This window comes from Rhinoraja longicauda, chromosome 4, assembly GCF_053455715.1.
Source record: "Rhinoraja longicauda isolate Sanriku21f chromosome 4, sRhiLon1.1, whole genome shotgun sequence".
Taxonomy (NCBI): Eukaryota; Metazoa; Chordata; class Chondrichthyes; order Rajiformes; family Arhynchobatidae; genus Rhinoraja; species Rhinoraja longicauda.
In genome coordinates this window covers 84,340,367-84,352,622 of record NC_135956.1, presented here as the reverse complement: position 1 = coordinate 84,352,622, position 12,256 = coordinate 84,340,367, and the positions used below count along the sequence as shown (strand labels likewise).

Here is a 12,256-nt window from a genome sequence, read left to right as displayed (position 1 = left end):
CATAATATAATACTGAACCTTTTATTTCTCATTTGCCGTGACAAATTTTATTTCTTTTTCTGATTAGCAAAGCCACCCTCTGGAAAGAAAAAACCCTGGTCATGGGTAAAGTATCTGGGAGAAGAAAAGGCATTAGCTGCACCGCCAAAGCTGTTTAATAAGGTATTAATGTCTGGATTCAGGATGAATAATAATTTCTAATGTACTAACCTCACTTTATCTAATTTAATCATATTCATGCAATTTACCAATATCCTTAAAGGACTTATAACTGTAAGGTCACATTTCTGAAATGAGTCACACTTCATAGTTTTGTGTCCACTGACCAAAGTATTATGATTGATTTAATGAAGCACAATTTAACATCTAAAGCTGCTTCTGATGTATGACCATTTTATAGAGTGGATAATTTTCATTTGGGCATGTAATAATACTTCATTTTAATATTTAAGTGATATGATAACATTTTAATGGCACATTTTGTGTCTTTGTGTGAGGCTTTTTTCATAGCACAAACACTACTCATGAAAAATTGGTAGACAGAAGCGCCAGGATATGACAAGTTTAAGCTTGCTTTATAAAAGAAGATTTTGATTTTGTTTTTGCTGTAATTTCAGGAACATGTTGCTCTAATTTGCTCTGCAAAGTAGCTGATTTTGTGTCTTTAACTTGTGTTTATTTGTGTGTCCTTCTGTCTGGCTTTCTATTTCATCGCTGTTCTTGCATTTAGTCTTGAGACTGATAGCAACAGTCATTGTATATAAGTATTCATCTGAAGGTCTGAAGAAAGGTCTCGATCCAAAATGTCACCCACTCCTTCTCTCCAGAGATGCTGCCTGTCCCACTGAGTTACTCTAGCATTTCATTCACAAAATGCTGGAGTAACTCAGCAGGTCAGGCAGCATCTCAGGAGAGAAGGAATGGGCGACGTTTCGGGTCGAGACCCTTCTTTAGACCCTTCTTCTGAAGAAGGGTCTCGACCCGAAACGTCGCCCATTCCTTCTCCCCAGAGATGCTGCCGGACCTGCTGAGTTACTCCAGCATTTCGTGTCTATCTACTGAATATACCATATTGGATTGCAACAACAAAGTGGGATCACTGGGAATGTCAGAAGACATAAAATGATTTTATTCTCTGTGTTAAATGCTAATAGGGAAATATTATGCTGCCACCAGTGTTTAGGAATCTATCATAAAAAGCTGTTGTTGTAACTGACTCCAGAAGAAAAGAAGTGTTTTCCACAACTTTCTACTTTCAGTCCTTAAATCAATTTCTTCTTCACATTTTTATTTTATGTCTCAATGTTTTTTTGGCCACTAGCCTATGGTATGGGACTTGGTCAAACTCCTGAAAATTCACATGGACTACATTGTATGTTCTCTTCATCAGTCTTCTCTTCCACCTCATCAAATGCCATTAACGTTAATCAAACATGATTTGTCCTTGAATCTGTTTAGTAATTTAAATTTCTCCAAGTACTTATTTTCCCTCTTGTTGCATTTAAAAGCTTTTCCATCACTGGAGTTAAATCAAAACCAATTTTTGAATATGCTGACAATCTGTAACTAAATCAGAAAATAATAAAAAATAGTCAGCACGTTAAGTAGCATCTGTGGAGAGGGAAACAGGGCTAATGATGGAGGTGAATGATCTTAAATTAATGATCTCTCCAAAGCAGTGATTTAAATGAACATAGATGGGGATGCCAGATAGGAAGCCACTTTGCATTGTCATCGAGTCATAGAATCAACATAGAGTGATACAGGGTGGAAACAGGCCCTTCGGTCCAACTCCCAACACCGGCCAACATGTCCCAGCTACACTAGTCCCACTTGCCCGCGTTTGGTCCATATCCCTCCAAACCTGTCCTTTCCATGTACCTGTCTAAATGTTTCTTAAATGTTGGGATAGTCCCAGCCTCAATTACATCCGCTGACTTGTTCCATACACCCACCATTGTGTGAAAAAGTTACCCCTTAGATTCCTACTAAATCTTTTCCCCTTCACCTTAAACCTATGTCCTCTGGTCCTCGATTCACCTACCCTACAAGAGATTCTGTGCATCTCCCCGATCTATTCCTCTCATGATTTTATACACGTTGTTGGAATAGTCAAGTTCAGAGTACTAACGCATGCTTAAGAGTGTCAGTTGAGGCATGGATGAGATGGAAGTTGTGTCGTAATGGTATGCAAAGGTTGTTAAAGGCTTACCTGACATCAAAGCAAACAGTCTGATTCAGGGAGAAGGAATTAGGGTGTGGCTAGAGAATGGAGTTTGTGGTCAGGATTTAAAGTTTATTCAAAGTTTCCAAATATTCTTTTTTTAAATGGTACACGGGCAGAGCTGGTAGAAATGGTGCCTCTCAGTCCCAGAGACTCGGGTTCGATCCTGGCCTTGGATGCTGTCCATGTGGCGATCGAACATTCTCCCTGTGAACTTTGTAGCCAAATTTGCAAATGTTACGAAGATAGATGGAGGGCAGGTAATGTTAATGAAGCAGGGAGTCTTCAGAGGGGCTTGGATAAATTGGGGAAAGTGGGCAAAGAAGTACATGGAAATCAGAGTAGCAAAGTGTACGATCATGCACTTGGGCAGAAGGAATAAAGATGTAGACTATTAACTAAATGAGGAGACAGTTCAGAAATTGGAGGTGCAAAGGGACAAGAATGTTGGTGCAAGATTCCCAAAATATTAATCTGCATATCTGCATGTTGAGTTAGTAGTTTATTCACATTTGGGATATTTGGAGCAGTTTTGGCCCCTGTATATAAGGAAAAATGTGTTGGCATTAGAGAGGGTCCAGAGGAGTTTCACAAGAATGATCCGGGAGATGATTGATGGTTTACGTATGAGGAGCACTTGAAGCCTCTGGGCCTGTACTCGCTGGAGTTTAGAGGGATGAAGGGGGACCTCATTGAAACTTACTGAATAGTGGAAGGCCTGGATAGAGTGGATGTGGAAAGGATGCTTCCAGTAGTGGGGGAGTCTAGGACTTCAGAATAAAAGGACATACCTCTAGAAAGGAGATGTGGAGGAATTTCTTTAGCCAGAGTGTATTGAATCTGTGGAATTCATTGCCACAGGCAGTGTTGGAGGCCAAGCCATTGGGTATTTTTAAAGTGGAGATTGATAGATTCTTGATTAGTATGGATGTCGAAGATTATGGGGGGAATGCAGGGGAATGGGGTTGAGTAGGAAAAATAGATCAGCCATGATCAAATGGCGGAGCAGACTCGATGGATCAAATGGCCGAATTCTCTTCCAATATCTTACGGTCTTATGGACTGCAGTTTCTTTCCACACCCCAAATACATGTGGGATTATAGGTTAATTGGCCTCAATAAAATTGAGAAAGTGGGATAATATAGAATTCGTGTGAATGGGTGATTGAAGGTCAGCATGGACTCAGTGGGCTGAAGGGCCTGTTTTCATGCTGCATCGCTAAAACTAAAACTAAAAAAACTTTAGAGGAAATTTCTGCTGACCAGGTGAGTGGATCTGGGACAAACTGTCTCACACTTATGGGACTGGAACAATTGAGAAAAGTGGTGGTGTGATAGAGCTCATTATCATTGATGTATTTTCTTTCAGATGATGTTGGTTCAGGACAACCTTTAAATAGAAACCGAAGTCAGGCCATCGATATGTATTTGGTAAACTCTATAACAACATTGAAAAGACATTTACTACAACGACATTTAAAAGATATTTGGGCAGGCACATCGATAGGAAAGGTTTAGAGGGATATGGACCAAACACAGGCAGATGGGACTAGTGTAGATTGGCATATTGGTCGGCATGGCCTGGTTTGGTCAAAGGGCCTGTTTCCATATGTATGACTCGATGACTCCAACACCAGTGTTACAGTTGAGAATAAGAAAATAACTGCAGATGCTGGTACAAATCGATTTATTCGCAAAATGCTGGAGTAACTCAGCAGGTCAGGCAGCATCTCGGGAGAGAAGGAATGGGTGACGTTTCGGGTCGAGACCCTTCTAGACTTAAGCCAGCCAAAGTCTGACCTACAAAGATCTCTCCAACCATTCTCAACTGTAATTATTCGCAAAATTCTGGAGTAACTCAGCAGGTCAGCAGGTTCAGAAGAAGGGTCTCGACCCGAAACGTCACCCATTCCTTCTCTCCCGAGATGCTGCCTGACCTGCTGAGTTACTCCAGCATTTTGCGAATAATTACAGTTGAGAATGGTTGGAGAGATCTTTGTAGGTCAGACTTTGGCTGGCTTAAGTCTAGACGAGTGCAATCTTGCCCACTTGTTCAATAGTGGAAAGGTGTTGGTGTAGTCAACTAAGCAATGGTTAAGGAAGGGTTAACAAGGGATGGTACAATGTTGTTACCATCACAACTTGTGACTTCCACTGGAGTCATTGTGGTAGAAGGTAAACCTATAGACATAGAAATGGGTACATCAGAAATGGGTACCAGTTTTGAAAAGCAATGGGGCAGAGCAGTTTAGTCCAGGGAGGTAGTTCGCACGCTTAAGCAGTCAAGGGTTGCATTCTTGGGAATGGTGTACTGATGGTGGGTTTGAAGAGTTCTTGAAGAAAGGATGGTTCTTGAAAATAGAAAACAAAAACACCTAACATAGGAACAAGTAGACAAATTAAGTTATCATTTAATGAGTTTGAGGGACCAAAGGTGTTTTTCTTGGAGCAGGGATGGAGGAGATACGCAGGAGAAGCAAGAAAAGGCCAAGTTCAGGATATTTTTAAGGTGTGATCGACAGATTCTTGATTAGTACAGGGGTTATGGGGCAAAAGCTGGAGAAGTGGTTAAGAGTGAAAGTTAGATCAACCATGATTGAATGGCGGAGCAGACTTGATGGGCCAAATGGGCCAATTCTGCTCCAAGAATTTATGAACATGAATTTATTGTGACCAAATCAAAATCATGAGAGTATTTTTTTTTAAAAGAATGTTATTGCATTATTATCACCCAATAACTTTTTGATTCAGTTGTCTGGCCAATGCATGGTTCCTTAGCAACACAATGCAATCATTGTTTATTTTAACATAAAAAGGATGATCATCATTTGTTATTTCACATTACTGTGACCTAAAAACTCAGCTGAAAACTTCTCTGCCGATTTGCATTCCCAGATGATTTTCAATTAATCATTCTTGCAGTTTCCAAAGCAACCAGCAGTCATGTAGCAGATAATGTCTGGGTGACAATTGCTACATTCATTGAAATTCAAGTGCAGGAAGGTAACTCAAATTGTTTCTGTGAAGGTAAAATGCCCGATATTTGCCATTTGAGCTTCCATAATATAAATATGACTTTCCTGCTTGTACAAGAGTATAGTAACATATATTTAATATTAATGTATTTTTAAGGGCATAAAACCCTTGTACACTAATTGCAAACATAAATAAAAATATTCTCTTGAGGGACTGAAATCTTTCAGTGCTTTTTATTAAATCTAAGGGCAAACGTAATTAAAATAAAGTTTCTATGAAAATTTAATTTAAATACTTACTATTGTTATACTTGTTGCTATCTGGTCTGGAAATGCTACAATAAACTCCTCCCTGTCCACTGGCATCGTCCCGCCATCCCTCAAAATCGCTGCTGTCACCCCCATTCTGAAAAAACCTGGTCTCAACCCTGACACCCCAAACAACTTCAGACCAATCTCCAACCTACCCTTTCTGTCCAAAGTTTTGGAACGTGATGTAGCTTCCCAACTCAAATATCACCTCTCTACCAATAACCTGTATGAAACTTTCCAATCCGGATTCCGCTCCAACCACTGTACTGAAACTGCGCTCCTCAAAATCACAAACGACCTTTTCCTCTCCTCCGACGCTGGCAACCTCAACATCCTCATCCTACTTGACCTCAGCGCCGCCTTTGACACCATAAATCACTCCATTCTCCTCACCCGACTTGAAACCTCCTTTAACATCACCGGCACAGCCCTATCCTGGTTCAAATCTTACCTCTCTGACAGGCACCAGTTCATCTCCATTAACAACTGTAAATCCCCCACCGCTCCCCTCCCCCAAGGTGTCCCCCAAGGCTCAGTCCTTGGCCCCCTCCTCTTCATCCTCTACCTGTTCCCCCTTGGTCAATTAATCCGCCGTCATGGTCTCAACTTCCACTGCTTCGCCGATGATATCCAGCTCCTCATCTCCACCAAGTCAATCTCCACCACCACACACTCTACACTGACAAACTGCATCACTGAAATAAAATCTTGGCTTCAATCAAATTTCCTCAAACTCAACTGCAACAAATCTGAAATCATCATCATTGGTCCAAAAACGCTCACCAAATTCACCCAAAACTTCATCCTCAATATTGATGGTCTCCCAGTATCCACCTCCCCTCACATCCGGAATCTTGGAATCATCTTTGATCAAACCCTCTCCTTCGACAAACACATCAAACACATCACAAAGACAGCCTTCTTCCACCTCAAAAACATTGCCCGTCTCCGTCCATCCCTCTCCTCCACAGCTGCAGAAACCCTCATCCACGCCTTCATCACCTCCCGTCTGGACTACTGCAACAGCCTCCTCTATGGCGCACCCTCAAAAATCATCAGTAAACTTCAATACATTCAAAACTCCGCTGCCCGTCTACTCACACACACCTCGATCCGTGACCATATCACCCCCGTCCTTTACAAACTCCACTGGCTCCCCATCCCCCAGAGAATCCAGTACAAAATCCTCCTCATGACCTACAAAGCCCTCCATAACCTGGCCCCATCCTACCTGACTGACCTCCTCCACAGGCACACTCCCACCTGCACCCTCCGCTCTGCTGCTGCCAATCTCCTATCCCCCCCCATCCGGACCAAACTCAGATCCTGGGGGGACAGGGCTTTCTCCATCGCTGCTCCCACCCTATGGAACTCACTACCCCAAACCGTCAGAGACTCCTCCTCACTCACAACATTCAAAACATCACTGAAGTCTCACCTGTTCAGTACTGCCTTCAACCACTGAAGGTCACCTCACCTTCTGTCTCCTTTCTCTGTTCGTTTACTTATTTATCTATTTATTCACTTCCCTATGTTCTTTAAATCCCTGTAAAGCGTCTTTGAGTGTATGAAAAGCGCTATGTAAATGTAATGCATTATTATTATTATTATTCTGCTTGATTTCTTCATAAGCCAAAATACTAATGATAGTCCAGGAAACGGCAGGGAAAATCAAGAAGACAAATAAATCGGCTTGTCAAAACATGCTCCTCTCTTGTGACAGGCTCAACAGTAATACAAATACAGATTGATATTGTAGCGACCATAGAGAATGGTCCAGGTCGTCGAACCCTCGGATTGGCCAGCGAGGTCACGTGGGAGCGCGACCGTGGGGATTGGTCCAGGGAACGACATCGCTGATTGGCCAGCGATGTCATGTGCGCGTTTGGCGCCCGATTTAGCCAGTTCGGCGAAGTCTTCAAGGAAGACAGTAAGTTTATATTGGTTGTCCTGTAACTTGTTGTTTTGGCTTTGTATTCGTGTATTGCGGCTGCAATAAACTTCGTCTACAACTTACAAGTTTCGGACTCGCCATATTGGTGACCCCGAACGTGATCTGGACGATCACCGACTGAGAGGAACCCGACGCCTCGTTGACGATGACCGAGCAGGGCACACCGGAGTCAAGCGCAGCAGGCGTTCATCTACCGTTGTTTTGGACGTACGCACCGCAAGCTTGGTTTATCCACGCCGAGGCCCAATTCCATATAAAGAAGGTGTCGGACGATTCCACGAAGTACTTCTACCTCGTCAGCGCTCTATCGCCGGACACAACCAAGCGCGTGATGCGGTTCATCGTAAATTCACCTGCGGAAGACAAGTATGAAACCATGAAGAAGGTATTACTGCGAACCTTCGGGTTAAATAAGCATGGTGGTGCGGCAAAACTTCTGCACCTACCGGAGCTTGGAGACAAACTGCCTTCCGTCCTCATGGCCGAAATGATGGTGCTAGCCGGTGAGCATACGGATTGCCCGATGTTTGAACAGGCATTCCGCGAGAAACTTCCCGAGGATGTCCGACTGCTGCTTACGGATTGTTCTTTTAAGGACCCCGAAGCATATGCAGCGAAAGCGGACGCGCTCATGGCGGCAAAAAACAAGGCAAGTGGTTCGATCAACAAAGTCTCGACATCGGTGACCACGCCACAGCGACAGCAAGATGGCGCCACGTCTCCCGCCAATTCTCCGAAAGCCCGCCAAAAAGATCCGCACAAGCGCGGCTGGTGCTATTATCACCTACGATGGGGTAAAGAATCCCGCAACTGTCGTTTGCCTTGTACCTTCGCGGGAAATGCCTCGGCCGATCGTACATAAGGGCAGTTACGATTGGCCAGAACCGGCGCCTCTATGTCCATGATCGATTCACGGACACAGAATTTTTGGTCGACACGGGAGCCATCGTCAGCATAGTGCCGCCGACCGACCTCGAAACCAGATCGGGTAAGACAGGTCCCACCCTCATCGCGGTTAATGGCAGCCCAATTCGCACTTTCGGTACACGGAAGATGTCCCTTGTGTTAGGCCTCCGCACGTACGAATGGCCATTCATCATAGCCGACGTCAAACAAGCGATCCTGGGCGCAGATTTTCTCTGGGCCTTTTCACTGGTTCCTGATGTCCGCGGTAACGACCTCCGACCCTCTGCCGAAGATGAGCACGTCGCTCCGACAATCGCCTCCTCGCCCAGCCCTACTGTCCAGGCCGTCGTCGCGGCCCCCGACTCGTATGCTGCGATTCTGGCAGAGTTCCCAGAGCAGCTCGTCCAACGTTTCGACGCACCTTCGGCTAAGCACGGTGTGGTCCATCACATCCGCACCGAAGGCCCTCCCGTTTTCGCTCGGGCCAGGAGACTACCGCCAGACAAACTGGTGGTGGCAAGGGCGGAGTTCCGGAAGATGGAGGAAATGGGAATTGTCCGTCAGTCTGACAGCCCGTGGGCCTCGCCGTTACACATGGTCCCCAAGGCATCTGGGGGGTGGAGGCCATGTGGCGATTATCGGCGTCTCAATGCTATCACCACGGCTGATCGCTACCCCATACCGCACCTACAGGACTTTTCATCTGGCCTGGAAGGAGCGGTGGTGTTTTCCAAAATCGATTTGGTGCGAGGATACCATCAGATTCCGGTGCGACCGGAGGACATACAAAAAACTGCAACTATTACTCCGTTCGGGTTGTTTGAATGGTTGCGTATGCCTTTCGGTTTAAAGAACGCGGCACAGGCTTTCCAGCGACTGATGGACCGCGTGGGCCGGGGTTTACCCTTTTTGTTTATTTATTTGGACGACATCCTGGTAGCCAGCCCCTCAGTGCAGGAACACCAGGCCCATTTGCGGACCGTGTTCCAGCGGCTTCAAGACCACGGGCTCATTATCCAACCCTCCAAATGTCAATTCGGCCTGCCCGCTCTCGATTTTCTAGGGCACAGAATTACTCCTGCCGGCGCCGTCCCTTTACCCGAGAAGGTGGAGGCTATCCGGGCTTTTCCCAGGCCCACCACAGTTAAAGGTCTGCAGGAGTTCGTAGGCATGGTTAATTTCTACCATAGATTCGTTCCGGCAGCGGCGCGAGTTCTGCGCCCGCTTTTCCAATGCCTTGCAGGGAATCCGGTAGAGTTGTTGTGGTCCCCGGCCGCAGAGTCGGCTTTTACGGCAGCTAAGGCAGCCTTGGCAGACGCCACCATGTTGGTCCATCCGAGCCCCTCCGCCCCCACGGCCCTGACGGTTGACGCCTCTGACGTGGCGGTGGGTGGGGTTCTGGAGCAGCAGGTTGGTGGCCGTTGGCAGCCTTTAGCGTTTTTCAGCCGGCAACTAAATTCGGCCGAGCTGAAATATAGCGCATTTGACCGGGAGCTTCTAGCTCTCTATTTAGCTGTCCGTCATTTCAGGTATTTCCTCGAGGGCCGCCCATTTGTGGCCTTTACGGACCACAAGCCATTAACATTTGCTTTTTTGAAATTGTCTGACCCATGGTCGGCCCGCCAGCAGCGGCACCTGACTGCTATCTCCGAATTTACCACAGATGTCCGTCATATCGCGGGTAGGCTTAATGCCGTTGCGGACGCCCTGTCTAGACCTGCTTTTCCCCCTATTTCGGCGGTGGACTGCGAAGTGGATCCCCAGGAGCTCGCGGAGGCACAGCTCCTGGCGGATACCGTTTCGACGTACCAGTCCACCACTTCGGGATTGAAGTTGGCCCAGGTAGCTTGTGGGTCGGAGGGCACGAAAGTCTGGTGCGATGTTTCTCTTCCTCGTCCCAGGCCGGTAGTACCGCCCTCCCTTCAGCGCCGGGTTTTCGATGCCATTCATGGGCTGGCGCACCCGTCCATCCGCTCCACCTCTGCCTTGGTGGCAGTGAGGTTTGTCTGGCATGGCCTGCGGAAACAGGTAGCGGGGTGGGCACGTTCCTGCGTGCCCTGTCAGACCGCTAAAGTCCAGCGCCACGTCCAGCCCCCCGTACAGGATTTCGAAGTCCCGGCTTTTCGTTTTTTCCACATCCACGTGGATTTGGTCGGGCCTTTGCCTTCCTCCCGGGGCTACACCCACCTCCTCACGGTGGTGGATCGGTTCACCCGGTGGCCAGAGGCTTTCCCATTGTTTGATATTTCGTCCGCGTCTTGTGCTAGGGCTTTGGCCCTTCATTGGGTAGCTCGTTTCGGGGTCCCGGCAGTTATTACAACTGACAGAGGGCCACAGTTCACTTCGTCCCTCTGGGCCGCGCTGGCGGAACTGTACGGGTCCAAATTACAACCCACAACTGCATATCACCCCCAGGCAAATGGACTCGTAGAAAGGTTCCACCGCCAACTTAAGGCGTCCCTCAGTGCAAGGCTTGAAGGCCCGGACTGGGTAGACCAACTCCCTTGGGTTCTTTTGGGCATCCGGACTGCTCCTAAGCCAGATCTCGGTGCGTCGTCCGCAGAGCTGGTATATGGCTCGACCCTTCGAGTACCCGGAGATCTGTTTCCGGACCCTTCAGCCCTGCTCCCTACAGTCCCAGCAGCGTTAGCATCTCTCCGGGAACGGGTGGGCTCCCTGGCTCCAGTACCAACTTCACGTCATGGGTGTCCTATGGTACATGAACCGTCTTCCCTGATGGACTGTGAGTTTGTTTTTTTGCGTAAAGATGCCCATCGCGCCCCGTTGCAGAGAGTCTATCAAGGGCCGTTCCGGGTTTTACGTAAGGGAACGGCTACTTTCACCTTAGACATGGGCGGCAAGAGTGAACTCGTCTCGGTGTCCCGGCTCAAACCTGCCCATTTGGACCCGGATCAACCAGTCCTGGTCGGTCAAACCCCTAGAAGAGGCCGACCTCCGTTAGTTCCGCCCAGTCCACAAACCCCCGTTCCGGCAGTTCCTCCAGGACCCCCCGTTTCGGCAGTTCCCCTAGGACCCCCCGTTTCGGCAGTTCCTCTAGGACCCCCTGTGCCGGTAGTTCCTCCAGAACCTCCCGTGCCGGCTGTTCCACCAAGTCCGGAACCTCCGGCTCCTGTGGTTCAGGCTGTCCCTCTCCGTACTCGTTATGGTCGCGAAATCCGGCTCCCTGCTAGGTTCCGCACCTCGGGTTCTGGGGGGGTCATGTAGCGACCATAGAGAATGGTCCAGGTCGTCGAACCCTCGGATTGGCCAGCGAGGTCACGTGGGAGCGCGACCGTGGGGATTGGTCCAGGGAACGACATCGCTGATTGGCCAGCGATGTCAGGTGCGCGTTTGGCGCCCGATTTAGCCAGTTCGGCGAAGTCTTCAAGGAAGACAGTAAGTTTATATTGGTTGTCCTGTAACTTGTTGTTTTGGCTTTGTATTCGTGTATTGCGGCTGCAATAAACTTCGTCTACAACTTACAAGTTTCGGACTCGCCATAATATATTGATTTAATTGGAAATTAATTAATTTGTTCAGGATTAATGTGTAGATCCAGAAAAACAATGGGAATGAAAATAATTAAAAAACAATTAAGAAATTTTCTTCAACCCCATTGATTTTGTCCTCGTTTTGTCAATAAGATTACATATAAAATACTCTAGTGATTTAAAAAAAAAGACACAAAGTGCTGGAGTAACTCAGTGGGTCAAGTCGAGCCAAGAGTGTTTTTTTGTCATATACTAGACCTCCACCCTGCCTCCCCCCATTTCCCCTTCCCCTCCGCCCCACTCCAAGCCCCTCAACCCCCCCTTATCCTCCCCTCCCTCCATCCCTCCCCCTCCCTCCCTAGGAGATAGATTTAAAATTTAAAATGTGAATAAC

The 12,256-nt window shown here is 47.2% G+C and overlaps 1 protein-coding gene across 3 annotated transcripts in view; it reads left to right on the top strand.

Moving 5' to 3' along the window:
• The window catches only part of l3mbtl4 (L3MBTL histone methyl-lysine binding protein 4), a 262,599-nt gene that overhangs the window by 82,991 nt on the left and 167,352 nt on the right, over positions 1-12,256 (top strand). For all 3 annotated transcript variants that reach the window (XM_078398236.1, XM_078398234.1, XM_078398235.1), the window contains one exon: positions 68-162. In XM_078398236.1, coding sequence (XP_078254362.1) covers positions 68-162 — 95 coding nt within the window. The remainder of the gene's footprint in view (positions 1-67; positions 163-12,256) is intronic.